The following is a 24547-nucleotide window of genomic DNA, read 5'->3' as shown; positions in this document are numbered from 1 at the left end:
GCGCCGGCCCAAAGTACAGCGGCCCACCGGGCACTTGCCCGGTTGCCCGCCGGCCCAGTCCGCCACTGGTCTTAAAGAGTCTTCAAAAATCTATATGATTCTCCATTGGGTCTCGAAAAGTCTCGCAAGGTACTCCAAAGACTTCCTAGATGCTTTCAGAACCTTTAATTCGTTTTGGAGGCTTTGAGAGGCCATAACTTATTTATTTATTTAAAAAAAAGCTATTCGAGATACCTAATTAAATAAAATGCGACGCGAGTAATTTGGGGTGGGCCTGCGCCACGTCGCCTTGTATAAATAATCTAGGTTTTGGATCGAGTTAATAGAAACCTTGTATTACAGTATCATGAAGGAGTGAATGATCTTTACCCCCATCTTCATCCCGTAAAAGTTCTTCCAACACTAAAAATATAATTTTGTATTGCTGTCTGTTTGTCCGTGTGCACGATAACTTTGATTAGAAACGTCCGATCGCTTTGAAAATTTGTGCACATGTCCTTAAAGATATAAGAAAGGTCGCTAGTGGTTTTCACTCACATAGACTATCGGATCAAAAAGTTAGATCTCGAGGATCGTTTAGTATGTAGCTGTATCGAATTTTTATAAATGTATGCCTAATGTACTGATAAATTGATCCCGTCAGGCTTCTGACTCAGACTAACCCTTCCCCCCACCGATTATGCGTACAGATCTGCTGGAATGTAGCTGAGGTCATCAATCCAAGTTCCAAGTTGATCCACACGAACTGTATTGATACTTCAGTTGCCATCGATATAAAGTAAAAGCTTCATTCCTTATCTTTATCGATTTTGGGTGTTTTATCGTTTTTGTAACATGAAGTACAGTCTTGATCCCGATTTTAGTTGTTCCTGACTAAAATTGATCCATTAGATTTTCGCTTATGTCGCACAGGAAACAGTTGAACATCAGGTAACTAGCTACATTTAGCAATAAATGTCGGTTGCCGCAAATTACAAGCAATAACGAAATACCTACTGTAATATTTAGTTTTCTCTATCGAGTAAGTACGTTTTGCTGCTTCCCCAACAAAATTGGTAAATTTTGCGAGAATATAATTGCCCAAACCACAGATTATCCTACAATCTGTGCCCAAACAGTTTGTTGATGTCCAATGAAATAGTTACAAAGAAGAGTTGTGATCATCGATCAAATTCGAAAGTAGCACGTACCTGACCTGACTTGAACCTCAAACAAATAAATTTTACTCCGTGTCCATCGATGCAATGCCTTGATCCACCCTTCAAGTGAAATTGGATTTTGAACGCTAGAAAATTTATTATAAAAACTACCTCCTACCATGTGTGAATCTAGCTTCCTATTTCTTTGCTGCTGGTTTGGGTGACCAAGGAAAGCTTATAATGTTTTCTTAGATGTTTGGCATTGTCCAAACCAGTTATGTAGTTTTAAACAAACAAATAAATAACATCTGAATGGCTCAGTTGACCCACAGTATTCATTAAAATTAATGTAAGAATTTATGTGTAATAAATGAAATGCAAAACAAAATTTACATGCTTAAACGACATCACTTTGCAATCCCCACCCATGTCTCTTACAATTAAAATCTACAAGTTTACAAAATATTCGTTTAATGGCGTCTACGCCGAAATATGTAAGAAACAAGAGTGGCCATTAAGTGTGATTAGAGTCTGTGATACTATAATTTTCTAATCAAGCACTGAGACAAAACTGTTTCATTTGACCTTTGCCTGTAAAAATTTTGATCTAAATTACTAATGCTGTCCTGTTTGTTACAGCGAGCCATCCAGCAACAACAATTGTCGCAAGGTAAGTAATTTTATTATACTTTATCCACTTTGATACCGAACTGTTTAAAATTGGCGCTAGTTTGTGCGAGACGATTTACAGATTTCTGCGTTGCGTAGTACGCAAATGCCAACCATTGTTGATAGATGTCGCAACGTTCTACTTATTTAACTTTGAATAATCAATACTTAATTATGGATAACAACGTCATATTTTCGGCGCTAAATATTTGATTCGATTGTAAAAACCGCTGGCGGGTTTCTCAACACAAACTTAAAGCTGATGTGGCTGTATTTGGCCAAATCTATTTCATTATGCCAGGGAACAAAGTTGACGATGTTTACTTTAAAATGTGCTCATTTCCTTGTAAACAACGATCTAGGTGCTCCCCTTTAATTAATTTACAAACTTAATTTCTATGGTCACGCAACAACTACTTTCTACACAGTAGGATTTGGGAAGATTTATAAAAATCAATAGCAGTTGAATAGATGATGCTTTTAGGATAAATTATTAACCAAGACAATTGAAATCGACACACTATCGCGACAGCAGCTAACTTTCCTACTTCTATACTATAACAGAACTTCTTTTAGCTTGTAACTGGACCTAGGTACGAGATCTAAGTTGAATTAGGAATTATAAAATAAATTGGTATATCTCTATATGCACAGGCACAGATTACATGTAGTGTAAATGTAATCTATACGCTATAAAATTGTTTAATCTGGATAATTAATTGTACTCAGACTTAAAACGAACGCCTAACCGTGTTAATGATTTTAGACATTCTGTCCGTCCGTCCGTTTGCGTACATGATAACTCGCGAACGGTTTCGAATTTTTCAATTCTATTGTCAGTATTTTGTTTATCATCGCCCAAGGAAGAACTGATTAAATTTTTTGTGGCCCAGGAGCTCGTTTGCTAGATTTGTTATAAGTTTACCAACACGGTTACAAATAAGTACCAAATACTGCTCTAACTGCTGTCTTATCAAAATGCTCGGGCTGGATCGCGTGGTTATAAAGTGTGTTGGCTAAAAGTCGGAAATATGTGGACTTCGCGAGTAATACCATTGTAATATGTAGTCTCTGTAAGAAAGGTGCTCTCAAAAGCCGTGTACTGGTATATTCGTGAATCCTATATCCAGTAGACCGTTTCCTCTACATTTATCGACAGATGACAGTTTTCAAAGTGGATCAGTTTAAATTCGTTCAAGTTAATCTGCAACATTAACAACATTAATGTTGATCGACGAAACTGATGAAACCGATTGACCGATGAGAATGTTATCGGTATTTGACTAATTTATCTTGAAAACGAATCTTTATAGGGGCACTTCCAACTTCGAAACTAAGATTTACGAGATTTCCAATTATCTAATATTTTCTCCGCCGAATCCCAAGCGGTTTTGTTTAGTGACAAATTAATTGGGTGTTATTATAGACTCGCTGATTAGTTTTAGTTGTACAGAAATGTCAGATATTTACGGGTAACTAAATTTTGTTTGGACGAGGCCACGAACGTAATTGATTATTTCAATGTCGTATTGATTTTCTATTCTTATACCAAACTCCTTGCTTGGGTAGTGGATTTTTCCTATTATAAACAAAGGTCTAAATTACTACTTAATGTTCCTGTTTTGATTATGGTATGTCGGTCAGCAACACGAAAACTCCTACAGCTTGCGGTGGGGATGGGGCCCCTATCTCTACCTTAAAACAAAACCAAAGGTTTAGTAAACGTTACTTCACATTCGAACAATACGTTAACATTATGTTTACAGAGGTTGTACTAATTTTGTTGGAATTAACAAATTTTGATAAGTTATTCCGAGAAATCCTAAGGGATTAATATATCATCAGGTTATGGGCCCAGCGTGATTTGTGAAGTTCGTGTTCTTCGTAAGAATCACGTTCAGGTTCCTCTTTTTTGAAAATGGAAAAGGTAACGCTTTCGAAGTTCGAGGAATTCTAAGGGATTAATAAATATATCATCAAATTTATACTTTATATACAAATCATCAATTGTGTTTATTGACTATGTACAAAACTTTGTACTACAACAAATAATTATTGCCGAATACCTGGATCTTGAGAAATGTAAGCTTTGAATCAGGATTGTATTGTTGTATGGAAATTAGTGGAGGTCATTTTAAGCCATATATTGGTTAGTTTTTGGGCTTTTATTAATTTTTAAACTTTAAAGCGCGATTTGTCTTCTACTTCTAGAGATACAAAGCCGTTTGGGGCAAATTTATGCAAAATTATATGGTGATTAATTTTCCCTTCCAAAAAGTCTTGTCTACAAATAGCGAATTATGACCAAAAAACTGAAAAATGTCATTTTCGAGAATAAGTTGGCATCCATTTATTTTCAAAGATATCAACAAATAATTTTAACAAAAGTTTGGTACATTTTTCTCAACTTTCTGACGGTGCTAAAAAAGTTGTTATGGCCCATAAAATATTATATTTTTCAATCAAGTCGGATATTGCACCCATAACATCAACGGCTTTTATTCGTTTTTAGTTCATTCGAGATCCCTTCTTTTATAGCACATTAGCAACATCATACATCGCACACTGGCAACATTGCCCAACATCAATGCTTTCATCAGCATAAAAAGGCGAACTTACCGAATTGTAGATACTTTCTTATTGGTGTAAGAATTGATCAAATACGATTGTACATAAAAATACCTAATATAAATATTTTAAAGGTAAATATTTGCCTCAAACACATCAAGGATCTCGCGCCCCCCTTAACAACGCCTTGCGCCCCCCAGTTTGAGAAACACTGCTTTAGACTCTTGAAAGTTTTAAGACTATTTAGTTGTTTTAAAGTCTTCGTCATTCGACTGATTTCTATTTAAAATTTTTGATTTTTTTCGGTCTGTTAATCGCGAAACTTTAGTGAACGACTGTATTCAAAGACGTCCCTACAAGCACTTGCAAATCGCGTTCCCGCGCCGTACAATATACTGCACATCTTTCTTTTTAGTGCATCTTTCTTAATTAAATGAAAATGTTCAATTATTTATTACTTATTTGTGTTTTTACGGTTTTGAAATACAACTTTTAGGAGAATGATCCAAAAATCCTGACATTTTTTGCAATAGATAGCCTGCGATAATCGGTTTGTGTTAAATTTTCCATACGCATGACTAGCGATGCCAAGGAGAAGTTACATCGTCTTTCATACAGTATTGTATTTAACCGCTGTTTGATTAACCAAACTTTTGATTATCCGAACCACTACCGGTCCCAATTAGTTCGGATATTCTTTTTGATACACTGTGGCCTTCAAAATTTACGAAATTAGAAAAAGGCATCCCTTGAAACCATCACCGGCGCCATCATAGCCATGTTACTTCAGCAAGATCTAGTTACCCGTGGATGTTCTTGTTGAGAAATGGATGTAAAATAATTTTGAAATTACTCATATAACTGCATGTTTAATTATAGAGTTAATATTAATACATTGAATTAAAATAAAGAAAAGATAAAGAACGGAGTGGTCACCCATCCAAATAGTAACCGGGAGCGTTTCTTAAATTTAGACAATAAATGAATGATTAAGTAATAAGTATTAGTAATAAACGCTTTTTGGTTTGAGAATTGTTTTAAACAATGGTTTGAGCTAGGAAACTGTTCTGTCAAAAATTTGGTGGCATAACAATTTGCTCCTCCCCCTCGATATTTTTTGGATTTTTGTAAAAACATTTATAATGTCAGGTTTGTATGGGGATGTACCTGGAAGAAAAAAAAATGGGAATCTTGAGCCCCCCACAGTTAAATTTTAGGCAAAATGACTCTCAATTTTTTTTTAGTTCTCAGTTGTAAGACAAAGATAAAAGCTAAATCGTTGGCTATATTTACATTTTTGTGGTTTCAAGACATACCATAATTCTTAATACGACTTTGTTTACGAAAACCTATTAGGTAGCTCGTCTATGTCGTAATTTTATCTTTATCGCCCTTTTTTTATTGAGGTTAAAATTGCGACGTCAAACCATAAACATCCAAGTTCCGTGGCAGGCGGAAACAATATTCGCCTTGCCTATGGTCAGGGATTGGATTTAAAATTAATTAACGGCCCTCTTGATATATATTGTGTTCGTGATGAGATCGCTATTGGGTTTCGGGTTACCTCTGTATATCATTTGGAGTTCCCATTTAAGTTTTCTACTAAATAAATGGCTCTCTAAAGGAATTACTTTTTTAGTACCTAGCAAAATTGATGAACAATACGCATTGGAAAGTGCGGTGTGGTGTGGTGAATACTTACATCTTGGAAATTTGCTCATACGTTTATGCGCACAAATCAATGTTCAAAACCGCTGATCATTTCTATAATACTAGAAATAAAAAATTAATACAAGCAACGTCCCACAAGACATCACTTTTTGAGAAGAACTTTTGCTACAACGCAACTAAAATTTTTAACTCGCTATCACGTTTTATTAATACGTCCTCGAAAAAAATAAACTATACCTACCTAAACAAAATTTAAAAGAATTATTGGTATCAAATTGTTTTTATAATATGGACGAATTTTATCAATTTGTAAAACCCTAGTTTAAAACGTATTTGGCTTATTGTAAATCTTTTGATGTTTACTTTAGTGCTTTCGCAAGAACCGCACTAAAATACTAATAATTATAATTATTATTATTATAAAGTGTTCACGCAGTATCATGTCTTCATTTAATTGTAGATTGTAGAATCCTCAATCCCTAAAGTAATGCTAAGTTAGTGAAAAGAAAATTATTGGGAAGGGAAACACACGTAGACATGTATTTCTCTATTTAGGTATTCATTAATTATGGTAGTTAGTGTGTATTTGCGTATGCGAACAAAGCATCTCATCCTTTATAATCTCTCGTACATTTCGCTGTTCTGCAGTAAAAAAGATCATGTGATAGTACTTTATATTATAATCTAGTGACCTTGAAGCAGATTAATTAAGATTCCAAACTATTTTTAAATAGTAATTTTCATACAAAATCGCATGTTTACCTGAATTGGAAGAGTAGCTTGTGTCTTTTTACTTTCCGACTGCAAGGCCAATTTTGCGTTTCCTGGGCGTTTAGAAACCCCCAAATCCCCATGAAAGTGATTTTTAGCTTAACGTCTGTCGGTCTGTGTGTATGTGTGTGTGGGTATGTATGACGTGGTCGTAACTCAAAAAAGAAATTGTTGGGCCAACGAAGGGATTCAAATATGATCCAAACAATAGTTAAGAGTTGTGACAAACAATGACAATAAATTAAAAAACTGAAGAGCTAAGGCTAAAACTACAATGACGAAGTCCCCAACTAAGGGTTGAAACGAATCAAAATGAAAATTTTAACTTCAGGTTTAGACGATTCGTAATAATGAATCATTCACCAACGTTTTACTTCACACGGTGAAGGATTAATTATCCTTTATGATAAATTTTGATCCGAAGAGAAGATTTATCTATACGTGGTCTCAACTGTACTTTATTTTAAAGTGGATCCACATACACAATTGTAATATGTAATATCCCTGACATTTTGCTGATCATTGTGGATTGTGATTAAGGGATGTCGGTATTATTATAAATTGTACCTTATTGATTCTGAGCACTGTACAGTGTACGTACCTATGTTACACTGTGTTCAAGATAAGGATGTCTATCACGGGATCTCCAAAACCATAGAAGATAGGACGATGGTCAAATGGAAAAAGTTGCGTCTTATTTATACAGTTATTATCATGCTGTAAAGAAAACCAGCAAATTCCGAATACTTCCGAAGATATGCCAGAAAAGCCGAAATTTGCCAATTTTGTTTTTATTTTTTCTCGTGCTATTTGAACTGATACAGAAAAACAAAAACACTTTCTCATTGCCCCTTTTTGAGCGCTACAAGACACCGTTGAAAGATTTTCAATACAACGTTTCGTTTCGGAAAAAACAACATCAACTTTATTTTTTTATAGGGCCCATCATAAAAAAAACAAAAGTTGGAAGTTGTTGGTTGGTTCACTTGCGCACAACACCCTAATCATGCGAGAATATCTATCGGATAAATTTCCTGGAAAGTAAAAAAATATGTTCGATGGGTATTCTCGCTCGTTTAGGGTGCACCGTCCTGTTGAAACCAACGGTTTCCAACGTTTGTTTTTTTTGTGTGTCGTACATCGTTGTATTAGTAATAATAATAAATGTTACCCAATACAGTATGTACTTTTTTTACAGGCCATATCAAAAATAAAGTTTATCATGACTTATCCGAAGCGAAACGTTGTATTGAAAACTTATCAACGCTATTTTGTAGAGCTCAAAAAAGTGACTGAGAAAGTGTTTTTTATTTTTTGTATTTGTTCAAATAATATCTGAAAAAAATAGAGAAAGAAATCGACAAATTTCGCTTTCTCTGGCATATCTTCGGAAGTAATTGGAATTTCCTGGTTTGGTTTAAAACATAATCTCTTGAATCTTTCATTGCGCATCTTTTCTCTAATTTCACCGTCGTCGTATCTTCTATTGTTTCGGAGGTCCTCAGGATAGACATCCTTATCTTGGACACAGTGGTATAGCGTCGAATAAAGCCTGTGCCCAGACAGAGGCGAAACAAAAGCATATTGAACCCCATACTTAACCAAAGTTTCAACCCTGACATTCCCAAAATAGCATTATGAACTAATTGCCGTGGTTTTTATTTCGCTCGGAATAAAACAAATAGGTAACGTAAATAAAATCGGATAGAGTCTCGGTAGGTAACTTGAAAAACTTATTTACAAAACAACGGTAGCTTATATCGGTAAACCAATTAATAATAAAGGATATGAAACGTAGTTAAACTAATACAAATGAATTCTCGGAGGCACACAAAAGTAATCGTAGACAATATAGCTCAAATCGGATCTCGATAAGTATATCGATAAGTAGTCGCACTAGTTTTTTTTTAATATGAGCCGGATTAAAAGTCGTGTTTCCGAATGCGAGTCCAAAAATTCCCCTACTGAAAATCGTATGCGATTCTTCGTCTCGTCTTTCGTTTCGTTTTACGCATACTGGTGGACGTCCCGTTACTGCAATGTTCTTTGCTAACTTTAGGGATCTTAAATTTTCTTTTTGTGAGCCTTTAATAGTTCTAAATTATACTCGCATTAATTTAAAATTCGGGGGTGCCAACTTTATTGACGTCTACGTGACATGGAAATTGCAAGACGATGGAATTTTTTACCAAACTTGTCTGAGACTTTTATGTGCTCAAAGGTACATTGATTAAAAATCTATTTAGATTGATTAATACGCTTCATTAATATTTGACTAATTAGTGCGGTGATTGTTTCAAATTCTAATCAATCACATGATTCGTTAAGTGATTAAAGGATACGTAGCTTTTTATCGGCGATTACAAGCTAGGTAGCTTTTTATCATTAGCGATAATATTGCGTTGAGGAATGCGTAATATATAAAGTGTTTGTGAAATTTATTGTCTTGTATTAATCGCCCTAAAATGTACTCGATCTTGAAAAAACTCGATCTAAAGCATTTTTTTCTGTTGCAACAAAACTTTTGTGTAAAAAATTGTAATAATAAAGTCAGTATTAGGTACGTGTATACCGAGGTGTATACAGTGTGTCCAAGATAAGAATGAACATGGGGAATTCCGATACCGTAAGAGTTACACAGTCGGTTAACTTACAAAAAAAGTTGCGTATTTTAGGGCTTAGTAAAATTATGAAATTTTGAAACTCCAATAAGTTCCGAAGATGTTCGAAAAAACCCGAAATCAACTATTCGTTTATATTTTTTTCTGATCCTGTTTGAAATGATATTAAAGAACAAATCACACTTTATCATAGGCTCTACAAGATGGTGGCCACAAGTTTGCACTGCGACGTTTCGTCGTAGAGAAACCATCATTAACTTCATATTTTCATTTAGACCGGAAAAAAGTACGTACTGTCTGGAGTAGCATTGTTTCTTACGAATACGCAACGATGTACGGCACAATATGATTGTTGATTATGTCATTTAAAGGAACCGTCAATGATGTATTTTAACAACGCCTACTACACCAAAATGTTAAAAATTGTTTATTATTTAAGTCAGAAAAACGACTTGTTATTAAATTTTTAACATTTTGGTGTAGTAGGTGTTGACTAAATGTCAAAATAATTCATTGATGGTTTCCTTAAATCACCTACCTAATAAATGATCATACATGATACATCATTGGATAATAAAATATGCTACTCAATACAGTGAACTTTTTCCGGTCCACAAAATAAAAATATGAAGTTGATGGTGATGATGGTTTCTCAAAGACTAAACGACGCTATGAAAATCTGCGGGCACCATTTTGTAGAGCTTAATAAGGAAGTGTGATTTGTTTTTTGATATCTTCCCAAGCAGGGGTAGAAAATAATAAAAACGAATATGGTTCATTTCGTTTTTTTTTTACTAAACCCCAAATACGCAACTTTTTTTCTAATTTAACAGACTGTATAATTACCCTCTTTGTGAGATGTAATTTGCCATTGCCGTGGCCAACCATATTTACTTTGGCCTTTGGCGAATATCCCTTGACACTGGAACAGCTGACATGAATTGCAGGTTGGAGCACAATACATCAAGATGGAATTCAACTTGACACCGGAATTGATACCACGAGGAATAAGTGTGAAACGAATAGGGAAGGGACATGGCCTTATTAAACAAAAATTGTTAATCTCTTTTGAAATTGTAAGCAATTAACAGCTTTTGAAAAGTTCCAACGCCTTCTTGGCAATTTCAATTTAGTTTTAGCGTAGGTATATCCGAAGACTCCTGGTATTGAGTGTAAATTTACTCATGTTTCTGTGGAAAATCGTTTACTTACCATCATCAATCGTAATATTTTTCGTTTTGCAGTGTGTCAGTGTGTCTGACATGTATTTTTTGTACCGAATGTTAGAAAATTTTGATTTGACGTGCAGTAAATTTCCACCCACCTTCATTGATTTGATCGATTTGGGTAGGTAAATGTGTTTCGCTACTCACTGGGATATGTAGAGATTAGAGAAGCGTTTTGGTACAACTTTACGCGGCTTTGGTGGTGGATTAGAGAATCGTTTCGTACAAATTTACACCTCTTTGGTGGTGGTTGGCGATAGATGTAAAAAAATTAAGTTCAAGTTATAGGGGTCGTTCATATTTGAATGGGTACCAGCTACCACCGTTAGCGTACTCACCATTTATATAATATAATGCATTAAAAAGTAAAAATAAAATTTCGTGAAAAACACAATTTACTTTAGCGCCATTTGAAAGGCTCATTTTTTGGTGAATGTAAAAAAGTTTCATGTTGCTGGGTAAAGACGTCGATTTTCACATTTTTTCTCGAATTCACGTAGCCAATACCGGAAATTTCTTTTGACAAAATGCTAGTGCGTGGTTTACGAGAGGGGTCAATGGGATGCATTGATATTTTCGCGGGGGTAGGTAGTAGAGGCGTCCCAATTTTCACTTTCAGCTCGTCCTTATCACGACTCACGAGTTCAATTGCGAAACCCCGTGTTACGTATTGAAAACTGTCTAGATAAAAGCGTCGAAAACAATTATCGGTCATCGTTTAAAGTATGCCCTGTCCAATTGTGTGATAAGTGATAAATCTATCAGCAAGCAACGAAAAGTACTCGGGCGGGCGGCTGTGCTGTGTTGTCAATGCTTCGTGTACGGTTTCAAATCGTGCCTTTCTCAGCCGGTTTAGTCTGCAATGCGTCAGCGCTTCGTTCGGTATGTTTGCGTGCCGGCTAACCACGTGGATAACTGTTTATTTTTGTGTGTTTATGTGAATCATTATTTTTAAGTTTTCCCTCGTTGTTGGTGAGAATTTTAGTTAATAATTTTGAGTTTAATGAAGGAAAGAAAATGTGTCATTAACTTCATAGAAAAACAAATCGAGGTAGTCTTTAAGGTTCACGATAAAAAACAATTTCCCGTCGAGATTAAAAATAGGAATAGGCGAATTGCATATATAATGAAAATTAGATAAATGCAAGACTCAGTCCAACAATAATATTTACATTCATCTCTTTACGTGTACTCTCACGGCACGTATTTTACTATGCTCATCTCCAATAGCGGATCACCTTAACCTATTTTTCCTTGAAATACGCTGACACGTTATCAGGTAAACAATACAAGATATCTTACGTAAGGGTGAGGTCTACGTGATCGCCGTAGTGTACGGTGGTGGATTTGTAATCTTGGCCCCAGCTATATCGATTAAAATTTCGGAGATTGCTAAACGTATGCTTTTTACTCCTATTGTACGCATTTTGTTGGTATCAAGCAAAATCATAATCCTTGTAAAAGCAATATCAAGATATCTTACGTAAGGGTGAGGTCTACGTGATCGCCGTAGTGTACGGTGGTGGATTTGTAATCTTGGCCCCAGCTATATCGATTAAAATTTCGGAGATTGCTAAACGTATGCTTTTTACTCCTATTGTACGCATTTTGTTGGTGATCAAGTACTTAACAAAATATAACCTTGAACAGTTTATCATCGGGTCTCGAATCCTTGTTTATCTTGCCGCCGTAATCTGGCGGTTATAGCAATATAACGTCGCATTTCGGTCGTAGGTATTTAAGGTAAAAATAGAATAACTCGACGCCGCCGCCCGTTTCATAGTAAACGAAAAATACATCAAAACGATTATCTGTTTGTTGACGATCGATGAATAAAGAATCCCACCGACTTTCGTTCTCATTCATACCTTGAGGTAGGCGGCGTTTCATTGGCTTCTAAGCGAATTTTGGTCTACCCACTCATTGCCCAATTAACCCTACAATTAACCTTTGCATAGGTACAGCTACAAGCAGAGTCCCGTAGAGGAGAAAAGATTTGTAACTATTACCCCTAGCAATGTGATTAATGATAAAAGAATCACTACAATAATTATCATTATGTAATAATTTTTCTCCGTGAGTATGCAACAGTAGGTATGTTGTATGCCGATTTTGGTGTAAGGGGGGGTTGTTAGGTGTTCTGCAGCTAGTCTCCAATTTTAATATTATGAAAAAAACTTTCAATTAATTTGAAAAATACTGACAAGTTTAGTTATTCTCCAAAGAAGCTAAATTTGACTGATTTAGCGAGACTCACAAAAATGTTATTGTTATTTATTTATGCATTGTTCGATATCTGTCAAAACGATTGGCGTATATTTTGCAAAAACTAATGAGGACATTTTTTGAAATTGCCACGTATTATTTCAGATGGGTCATGGAGGACCAAGCTCAATCTTTTCATCTTGTTTTACTTTTCAAACATGAATATATACTTGCTTTTTTATAGCGATCGACGATTATGTAGCTATAGGCAGGGAAGGATTGATGGGGTAGCCCCCTCCCCCCGGCCTTAACGCGTGCCCATAGTCGGCAAAATTTCAGATTCAAATGAAATGAAACTTGGTTGTGAAAATGTTTTCTCGCCTTATTGTATCACAGAGAACTGTATTCCTGTGCAGACAGCAGAATATTTTTATCGTTGCCTGTTATAATAAAGAGTTTAGTATCATCACAAACATCCCATGTAAATATCTTGTAGACGGAGCGTGCACACGTTTTTTTTTAAATTTTATTACTGATGTCATTGTTTAAATACCTTATGCCTTGTATAATTCATGGATTAAACGAACTTACCTTAATGATGTTTAATCCTAATTATATGATCCCTCGTCGAAGAAAATAACTGACATGTAGTAACTTCGCTTGGCGTCAAGTATCACACATTTAAAAGCTAAGCAAGCAAAAAGGAAAAAAATAAATGGGTCCCCCGCCCGTAACCATCCATCAGCCGCTTGCCCGCTGACTTCATTCTAGTTTAAAGCCCCTGTTGCAACGGTCAGGGAGGGATGGGGGTGGGAGTTATTTTCTTCGACGAGGGATCATATAATTAGGATTAAACATCATTAAGGTAAGTTCGTTTAATCCATGAATTATATTTCTCCCTCGTCTCGAAAATAACTGACATGTAGCCGTTTAAAGTAAGTTGCAACAAAAGTTTCAGGATAACGTGTAATACCGTATAATATACCAATACTAATACATAGTGTAAAAAACATGAAACCAAAACATTAATCTCACTTAAATTGCATTTAAACTGTAACTACTATGTAAAACTGTGTAACTATGTAAAATTTAAACTGTAACTACTAAAGAACTAAAGACATTAGGGAGTAAGAACCGCCCTCGCAAAATGCGTACCATCTGTTACTATCGGCCTGTTGTAGAAAAGCGCGAATGCCTTGGATTTTTCGGTCCAACCCGCTGCTAACCGTATTGTATCAAAAGAGATACCCTTCTTCGATGCCAGTGAGGTAGAGGCATGTCGAGTGCTGTGAGCCCCAAAATGGCTCGTATCTACGCCGCTTTGCCTTAACCCTGTTTTAAGCCATCTACTTATGGTCTGGCTGGTTGCAGCTCGGTAGGGTTTTTTATAAGTTATAAAAAAACTAGAAACGCTACCTCGAAAGGAGTGTGTTTCTTTCAAGTACAAGAGCAAAGTCCTTGCGGGGCAAATGGAAATATTATCATCGAAAAAAGGCAATATGAGAGTTGGCTGAATTCTTTTAACTCTAGAAGTCTTAATGCGCTTCGAAATGGGAATTTCTATCTTATCAGATAGCCGCCGAATGTTATTAATTTCGATGCTCGCCAAGGTCTGAACGCGTTGTCCTGTGGCTAGCGCTAGTAACATCGCGGTCTTGAGCGTTAGAGTCTCTAAGGAAAGATGGGTGCTATTCAGCGAGCCGAAATGATTTAAAACCGTCGCGGGGTCCCACGTACTGCCATATTTTGGCAAAGGAGGCCTTAGAGCGCTTAACCCCTTAAAAAATCGCTTTACCCTTAGATCTTCGCTCAGGTTTGGACCAAACAGCTGTGAAAGAGCAGCCCGGTAAGAATTCAGCGTACTAAAAGATGTGCCCCGGTTAAATTGCTCAGTAAAAAACTTCAAAACCGCCGGTACCGAGATAACAAGGGGGTTTAAGTGTTCATTATTGCAGTATTGCCACCACATACGCAAACCCCCATTATATTGCTTAATAGTATTGGGAGTTATTGAGGCTAAACAGATCTCTAGGGATTCAGAAGGAATCCCCATGGCTTTCAAGGCTTTGATGATACAATCCCGGCCACCAGGGTAGTTTTTCTCCATAGGGGATGTGGTATCCTGTTAAACAACAATAAATCCCTATTAGGTTTAAAAATAATTGGGGGGCCTTCTAACAGAGAAGTAAAGAGAGGGTACCACGGTTGGGAGCTCCAGAGAGGTACTATCAGTATGCCCCTGGCCTTGTCTGTTATAATTTTCCGCAGCACTCTTAGTATTAGTGCAAACGGAGGAAACGCATAGAAGAAAAAATTCTTCCAATCTATAGTAAACGCGTCAATAGCAATACTCTCCGGATCTCTCAACCATGAGACAAACTTTGTGCATTTGGCATTATTTTTGGTAGCAAACAGATCTATCTCTGGTTGACCAAAACCGTCCAAAATCTTATTGAATGCTGATACATTTAAGGACCACTCCGATTCAATCTTCAGACAGCGAGATTCTGCATCCGCAATGATATTGTCCGAAGATTTAATGTATGAAGCATATATAAACAAGTTTCGCGTTTCGCACCATTGCCAGATGATCCGGGCAAGTTCATTAAGCTTCGGGAATTTAATACTACCCATTTTGTTTATATAGGCCAAGGCCGTTGAGTTATCGACTCGACAAAGGATGTTGCAGTTACTTAGGTTTGCAGCAAAGCATTTCAGACCATAAGACACCGCAAGAAGTTCGAGATAATTTATGTGGTGATGCCTTTCTGAATCTGACCAAAATCCCCGCGATTTCTCCGAAGAACAACTAATGCCCCATCCAGTCAAAGAGGCGTCTGAAAAAATCTCAATACTGAAAACATCTAATCGAATCGGGTTTATCGCGCATGGTAAGTTGCTTAACCACCACTGTAATTCCTTTAAAACTTGAGAGGATATGTCCATTTCTTTATTATAGTTGCCTGATGTACCCAGCGCCAAATACTTTTCTCTTTCAAGCAGTTTCGTGTAAAGCCAACCGTATTTAACGGCAGGGCACACGGAAGTCAAAGTTCCTAAAACTGTAGCAAAGTCCCTGATTGAACAGCGTTGTAATAGCGAAAATCTGTTAAGCAATTTTAATGTTTTGGAGATTTTTGTAGATGGTAAACTGATGGACATATCTATTGAATTGTATACAAACCCCAAGTACTCAATCTCTTGTGACGGGACTAGTTGACTTTTCTCCAGATTCGGTATAAACCCCAAAGACGTGATAAGTTTCAGAGTCTCTTTAACATTGTGAACACAACTCTGACGAGTGTTTCCAAATAATAAAATATCGTCTAAATAAACTACTGAAATAAGTCCCTTTTTTCTAAGGTGTGCAAACACTGGTTTCATTAGTTTGGTGAATATTCGAGGAGCTACATTTAGTCCAAATGGCAAACAATTGTATTCATATATGTTACCTTCAACCTGAAACCTAAGATATTTCCTGTGGTTTTTATGAATGGGTAATAAAAAATAGGCATCTTTTAAGTCAATCTTGGCCATAAAGCAATTAGTAAAAAGAAGCCTGGCAACAGTGCGATGATCCTCCATCTTAAAATGCTCGCAAGCCACAAATTTATTTAATTTTTTGAGATTTAGGATGAATCTGTAAGATCCATCCTTTTTGGGCCTGAGAAAAAATTTAGACAGAAACTGATTTTTGCATGGTTTGACCTTGTTTATGGCCCCCACAGACAGGAGTTTGTCAACAGAGCGTTGTACCGCCGCCCCTGGGTAGCCAGACCAACCGGGCCTATTGGATATTCGCTGCGATGGTAATTTCCAAAATGGAATTTTAAGGCCTTTTACCCAACTTAAAATTACCCTGTCATTACAAAACAAATCCCACTTTCTAAAGAAAAACTTGGGTCTGCCCGCTAGCACCCTAACCTTTAAAAGTGGCCTCGAAAACGGTGCTTCTTCGGGTCCCTCGGAGGTTGTCTGAACTGCTGTGGAGCTTGTTGTCTGAGTGGGTAAGGAGCTTGTTGACGGAAATTGCCCCTTCCTCGGTGAGCTCCCCGCAGGACCCGAGTCGGGGCTCTGTAGTTTAAAGACCTTGAACTCAAAGCACTAGTGTTGGATCTTGACCTTGATGGTGTTGAAGCGGTTTTGGGGGGTCTTGCTTTGAGGGTTTTTCCACAGTCTTCCAAATTTTTGAAAACTTTTAACCTTTCCTGTAGATCTTCTCCAAATAGAAAGTTATCCAGGGAAATCCGCTTATTGGCTTCTTGAAATTCCTTACTCAGGTTGATAGAGATTAAGTCCCTGCGTGTGACTGTTTGAGAATGCCACAAATCCGCCAACAAACTCCCTGCCCCATATAACAGTTCAATATGATGCCTGTCTCCCCCCCCTGGCTCTGCTAGAATTGAACTGAGGACCTGGCCCACGGCGGAGATGCTGCCTACCACCAATTGTTGTAGTTTCTGCAATTTAAAGTCTCTTGCAATTTGCGACAGAGAAATGGCTTTTTCCAACATTGCATTTAATTGTGGTGCAAGTAATTTCTGGAAATTTTCAGGTGGAGGGAGTTTTGACAGAGACTTGTTCCTGTCTTCATCTGACAGCCCTGATTGCAAAATGCTTTCCCACCGTGGCACCAAATTACCATTAATTTTTGGCCCATGCACAATGGTGGGTGCCTCATTAGGTCCTAAGATGTCCAACACATCTTCACTTAGGGCCGCCGCTGAACCTTGGGCGGCCTCCCCTTCGAAAATAATGTTATCTAAAACAACGCCTTGTGTTAAAACTCAGAGGCACACAAAGCTGGCAAAAACAAAAAATGTTGTCAAATGTTTTCGCACATAGAAACCTTACTATGTTAACGAGAGTTCAAAAACTCACTGCTTGAGCTTAAAAATAAGCCTAGCGTCCAAAAAAAATTTTGAGCGTTCATTAGCTCAGTAAATCATGTTTCATAGATTCATTACTATGAAGAAGAGTGCTCAACGACTCTTAATGAACATACCCTGTATGTTCTTAATCCTACTGTAACAAAAGTAGAGATTCTTCGAGTGCTCAATGACTCGGATAAATAAAGGTAATAAAGCAAAGCCCCTTACCTGCCATTGAAACGTCCTCTGCTACTGCGTCGCTCGAAATCGGAGAGTCTCGACTGCGACGGACCTCACTAATGCGGATGGGAAATCCGCAGCGTGAGCGTGAACGAGAGCGAGAACGAGAATGGGAGCGAGACCGTCGGTGACGAAAAAGCGACGGACTGGCAGCCGCAGGAGACGAGCTTCTGGACGATGACGAAGACGAAAGTAAACGTCGACTTCTACGTCGCCGCCCCCGACCTTCAATTCCTTTAACTCGCCTCTCCAAATCCTCCAACACCTTCAGGATCCTGCCACTCTTCCCCTTAGGACTCCGTGCCCTAATACGACGAAACCCCGGCATAACCAAAACACTGCGCAAAGAACAAAAAAAGGAACGAACGGAAAAAAAATTTTCCAGACGTGCGAACGTACTGACACACAAACAAAGAATGAAGTCAGCGGGCAAGCGGCTGATGGATGGTTACGGGCGGGGGACCCATTTATTTTTTTCCTTTTTGCTTGCTTAGCTTTTAAATGTGTGATACTTGACGCCAAGCGAAGTTACTACATGTCAGTTATTTTCGAGACGAGGGAGAAATATAATTGAGTTCTGCAGATTGCAAATGTTGCAACATGTTACCTTTAATCCAGATAATTATTATTATATTACACCAGCATACTTATTTTGGTGTTTTCATTAGATCATGTATGGTACATACCAAACGCTTTTCAGTTTTCAGTGACTTAGAGAACTTTCTATAGGAATATGGACGTTTGCTACGTAAGCAAATCGAATTGTGCTCGTGTTATGTTATAAATTGAGTGATTACTGTTATAAATTATCCATTTCAAGACTTACAAATTTATTGTTAATGGAGTGTAAATAAATAAATCACGTGTTTAAATTTACATCATATTGACGTTCAGGTACATAAAACCAAAATTATGACAAAAAGTGACTTAGGTAAGAACTTTACATATGGAATTTCATTTGAAATACCCTGTATACAGTGTGTCCCCAGATGGACTGAACAAGAGGGAAAAAAAATTTTAATTTTAAGTTTACGCAAAAATGTCATTCTTTTTCTTAAGCTCTAAAAGGTGTCTTTTTTAACTTGATTTGCTATCAGGTTGCCATGGAAGATACAATGATAGTCTGATTTAATCTTAAACATGCAACGTAGAAAAATTTCGGCCGTAGATTTTGCGTTTTTTGCTCGGTTTTTTGTAATTTTCTCAGCTGCTAAAAGGAATAAGTATCTAGATTTTTATTTCAGAATAGGTGGTTTTGAGGTAAGCAAAAATTTTGATAAAGAATGACATTTTTGCATAAAGTTAAAATTAAAAATGTTTTCCCTCTTGTTCAGTCCATCCGGGGATACACTGTATAAATCGCTTACGATTACACTTTTTTAAATTTTTTTTACGCGTTAGGTATCTCAATGTCAAAATAGTGAATCATTCCTGTATTGTTTAGTTCAAAGGCCACATCAAAAACGTGCTAAGTAAGTCTAGCGATCATTCAACAATTTTCAAAACAAATTCTTTTTATAAATCGGGGGGAAAATTATCGCACTCAAGCGAGACAATTCAATTTTTTTCAGACGTGACTTTTGCTGTTATTTTTTAATAAACTTTTCTTTGAGTTTGTTTTGCGCCTGCTTATATCAATTCTTACACAAATCCGAAACGTGAATCGTGATTAGGACCTTCCTTTTATTTGTAGTATGTATTTTTCCAATTTCATTCAGGAAACGGTAAAATACAGTTTATCGATGGGAAACAATTATAAACTATTTCTTTTAAGTAAAGAGGGTTGGAGCAATCGGCAGCTCGTACCAACTCATTCAGTGGCGCACCCAGAAAAAAAATTCGGTGGGGGTTATTGAAATTAGTAAATCCAAAATGTTAACATAAATTATATTTTTAATAAACAAAAGATTACACAGTTACACTTACACTTTGTCCGAAAAAAACAAAACAGAACATAAAAGAAATTATTTATGACTAAAAATATGAAGTTAAACTAAGTTTTAATTTTCTAGGTTTCTGTGCGAATTTCTTTAAAATATTTTCCACAAGAAGGGGTCATGTTTCTATAAATGTTTAGAAGAGTTAAGCTATTTAGTCGGTTTTCGGAAGAACTATTTCTTAAATAATTTTTGAGTCTTCTCAAAGTTGAAAAACTACGTTCGCCTTCCGCAGTAGAGACAGAGAGTAGAGAGTAGCTAATATAGCAAGTAATACCCTAATATTTGTAAAGGTGTCTGTAACGTGTTGTAAAGCACTTAAGACATCTCTGTGTCGATCTTCATTTGGCAATCTGGCGATTGCTCTATACCAAAGTCTTAAGTTCGGCAACTAGCTCATCTATAGTTCCTGTCAAATCATCTTTATAAAATGATACTAAAGACTGGAATTCAGTTAAGGTTTCCTCGGAGAGAATGGTCGGATCTTTGGGAAATAGGCTTTGAAATCCGGTCAATATTTGTTTGTGTTTTAAAAATCCTTCCTTTAGGTTACTTATAAAAGAATCCAAAAATGGAATATATATTGCAATCCGGTAATAAGTTTCGGTACTTTCCGTCAAGAAAGATTTGAAACTGCTAATTTATTGTGACAATCAAGTTGCATGGTTGCTATGGATTAAACATGCAAATTATAGTGCGCGAATTGATCAGTTTGCGCACGCTATTTGCGTGCGGGAATGATTAATTCATAAACGATTGTAGGAAAAGATCATTTTTTTACAAATCTATCAGTGCTTAATTTCGGGGGGGGGGGGGGGGGGGGGGGGGGGGGTTAACCCCGAACCCCCCCCCCCCCATGGGTGCGCCACTGAACTCATTAATTCGTAGACAATCGCTCAAGTTATTACTTTTGCTACAGAAAGGAAGGGATTTAGTCTCGGATTTAGTACAGTCAAATTAGATCAAATTTCCACGAATAGCTGAAGTAATTGAAAGAAAGCTGAAAATTGGTATAGAATAGAGGTACATTAGGGCTTGTATTCGAATAGACTAAAAGTCGGGACCGAAACTCCTAGGGTTCGAGCCGCGATCTTGGAAAAAAGGTACTCCAAATCACTCTTTTGCTGATATCTTAGAAATCGTGCATTCTAGCAAGTAAAGTTTCATGTAAAAAAAGAAAGATAACAACATTTTGTATAAAAAAAGAAGAAGTGCTTTAAACATGAATATGTTTAAAAAATTTATCTAGCTGACATTTTAGGGCCTGTTGACCACTGAAGAGAAGGGCAGTCACCTGGGTCACTAAGTTAAACTGGGTCACTGGCTCGCTGGGTCACGTCATACTCTTTTCAGTTAGACCCAGTTTGACCCAGTGACCCAGTCAAACTCTGACTACAAGCGCATCGCATCTACTATTAAGTTACTGTTGTTTGACGTCCAACGATTTTTATATTTAATTCTGTATTCTTGTACTGTTTGGAATCGGTCAATTGGGGTACTTATATAAATTTAATAAACGTCAAAGGCAAATAATGAAACGTGATCGCTGTTTTTTTAGGTAATTCCAAGGCATATCTGTTTTATTGAAAAATGAACCTTTTTATTTTGTTAATTTCTACGGTTTTGAAAAACGGAAAATTATAAGTAATGGTATGAACAGATGCAGTATTTTTTTCTATAAAAAAACGTATTTAGACCTTTGCTCAAAAATATATACCTAGGGGAGCTAGTAATTGACAAAAAAGAAATTACTATTGAAATCCCTATGCCGTGTCGCACTAGGCACCACCCTGTATAAGGAATCAAATGTAATGAATTTACTGTAACAAAATCCTCCAGTTCATAAAAAAATCTAAAATTACTGCCCAACATGCACTCTCATTATACACGCCAGACAGACCATAATATACTTTTTCCAAGGTCTGAAAAAACAATCAATAAACGATGCGCTCAGTACATTGCTCCAAGGCTTTATTCCATTCTACTGCGCGAAATGAAAAACATATCTACCTATCCCGCTTTCACGAAAAAAGTTCAGGTGTGGATACTGGAACAGCGCTATGTACTATTTGGCGAATTGTTAATGGAATTGTTTAGTTTAGTTTTATTATTTTTAGTATTTTTTTTAATGAAATGAAGTCAAGTTTGATTTATATTTTTTTTGTAAATGCCCCATATCCATTACAAGTAGTTCAAACGACTTCAGATTTTGGCAATATTTATTTTTCTTAGTTTCCTTCTGTAGGTATCTTTTGTATTCAGCTATATAGTAGAAAAATATTTTATTATTTCCTTCTCTTAGGTGGTCAACAGGTCTTAACAATGTCAGTCAATTTTTTAAACATATGTTTAAAGCACGCGAGCGCTGAAAATAATGCACCTACATCTGAAAAAAAGATTATGCTCTATATTCAATGAGGAATATTGACGTAAATAACGAAAATACAAAAAAAAAGTACATATCATCTTTTTTATACAAAATTTTATTATCTTTCTTTTTTTATATGAAACTTTACTTGCTATAACGCACGGTTACCGAGATATCAGCGAAAAAGTGATTTAGAGTACCTTTTTTATAAGATGGCGGTTCGAGCCCTAGAAGTTTTGGTCCCGACTTTTAGTATGTTCGAATACAAGCCCTAATGTACCTCCATACCAATTTTCACCTTTCTTTCAATTATTTCCGCTATTTGTCCTAATTTGACTGGCCTAATTGTTACTTATATTGTTCGTTTTTATTATGATTACTCCTATAATTTGTGAAATTTAGAGCTCCACCATCATCATATTATTACTTATGCAAATAATATGGTTACCATTGACAGTTTCACACAGTAGATTTGATTTTTAATAAATAAAGTTATTCTAAAGGCACGTGTTTTTAAACCGCAATTCATTTCGCGATTGCAAATCTAACCACATTAACATATGGTAGATTAGATTTGATATTTCGTAACTAAAAATGCCACTCTAATTACCACTGTGTTTACTTTAAAAATGGAAGGAATTAACTATCCGCCAAAAAAATTTAAACGTTTATGAAAAAAATAATTGGAAAAGTTTCACCGTAAAAAACAATCGGTGATTGTGACGTATTATTAAAATAATTTCCACCGTCTTTGTGGTAGACCACAGCAATTTAAACACAACCATCGAATACCTACTAATCGTTTTTGTTATCTTCTAGTCAATGTGGTTCACAATATTACACTAATGGCGTCTACTGGCGTGTGAAAAGTGTTAACGTTCAAGTTGTGCAGAAAAATCGGATGGGACATGGGATTATAAGTTTATAACAAACATTTTTTCCAAATAAAATGAAATAAATCCCATAATTGCCTTCTTCTATATTTTTTTTGTGTTCAAGAAATCAAATGAAACGTACAAATTCTAACACCCCGTATGTATATTATTCTCAGCATTGGAAAATCTGTGCCATTAATTGAATGTGGTGCTTTTAAGGTCATTCTTGGTTTTGCGCTTGTTCCATGTGTATAATGTTTGTTTGCTGTACTGGGATTTCCTGGAAAAAGCAATTCTAATTTACCGTTCATTTGCATAATGTTGTGCTCCTTGTGGTCAGAACGTTCCCCGAAAATTGCGTTGAACAGTGCTCTAATTATTTTTCTGGGTCAACATTTTCATTTAGCGATGCTTAACATTAATTACATACATTTTAATACAACTCGATTATTGCCATGATCATTAAAGTGCTTTGTGCCAGTAATCTTTTAACAGTCGAATGTTGTCCTGATTATATCTTTTTGATATTTTATGCTGCTACATTTCAATGTTGTATGCATTATAATGTAGCAATAAATTTAATAATAACGGAAGGAAAATTCAATTTGCTCTTTATTATATCGTAAATGGTTATTGGATTTTGTTATAAACGGGTCGTAACCTTTCATTGGGCTTCAAAATTGACCTCAGATTAAAAAAACGACTCTTTAGATCATAAAACTGGTTTTGATGTACCGGGTGATTCATATTTCCGTATTTCAATTCATTGAGAACATTTTGATGCGGACTATATTGTGAACCGAAAGTTCTCGTCGGAATTATATACTGAATTATTGAATACAGGGTTCGCAACTGATTTTAGCAAAAAATAGAGATTTGGTCTCTAATTACATATTTAAAAATAGAGACCATTTAGAGACCTTCGAGAACCAATTTCCATACAAAATTAAGCAAAAAATATTTATTTTGTAATAGATGAGATGCATAAACAGCAATATATCTAAACAAGTATAAATTGTGCACAACTCTTGTGAGGATAAAACGCATTTTTTTTTAACTCAAATAGCTTTTTTTGACATCACCAATGGATATATTTCTTGCAGACGTTCCAATGGCCCTTTGTGAGTACCCTCTTCCGACAATCCGTTCTCGAGGTATAAGAGAATATACCCGATCGCGATAAGAGGTCGAGGAGGAGGGCTATGGTTGGTAGAAATTAATTCCTTCCGTTGAGACCTTTCATTACCTACCATTCTCCTAGAAGTAGTTCGAAACGGCAGAAGTGGGTCCGACCGGACAAAACGCATTTTTTTAATTCTTAAAAAATGCGCTCAAAATGTAAAATTTCTGCGGTTTATCAATTATGAATTATACTTTTTTAACATG

General features: G+C 36.2%; 2 protein-coding genes across 2 annotated transcripts in view; one reads left to right on the top strand and one right to left on the bottom strand.

Annotated features, from left to right (window-relative positions):
- Positions 1–24547, top strand: part of LOC116172529 (5'-AMP-activated protein kinase subunit gamma-2) — a gene marked incomplete at its 5' end in the record, with an annotated part of 243750 nt that overhangs the window by 147334 nt on the left and 71869 nt on the right. Inside the window, 1 exon segment of the mRNA XM_031489763.1 lies at positions 1779–1809. Coding sequence (XP_031345623.1) covers positions 1779–1809 — 31 coding nt within the window.
- On the bottom strand, positions 14860–18352 carry LOC116172533. The gene is made up of 3 exons (XM_031489766.1): positions 17970–18352; positions 16795–17632; positions 14860–14992 (listed from the first exon to the last, which is right to left on the bottom strand). The coding sequence occupies exons 1-2, from the start codon at positions 18307–18309 to the stop codon at positions 16797–16799; spliced, it is 1176 nt and encodes a 391-aa protein (XP_031345626.1). The 5' UTR covers positions 18310–18352; the 3' UTR covers positions 14860–14992; positions 16795–16796.

Source organism: Photinus pyralis, unplaced genomic scaffold (assembly GCF_008802855.1).
Source record: "Photinus pyralis isolate 1611_PpyrPB1 unplaced genomic scaffold, Ppyr1.3 Ppyr1.4_LG5, whole genome shotgun sequence".
Lineage (NCBI taxonomy): Eukaryota > Metazoa > Arthropoda > Insecta > Coleoptera > Lampyridae > Photinus > Photinus pyralis.
The sequence above is the reverse complement of the archived record's forward strand: the minus strand, read 5'-3'. Positions and strand labels throughout refer to the sequence as shown.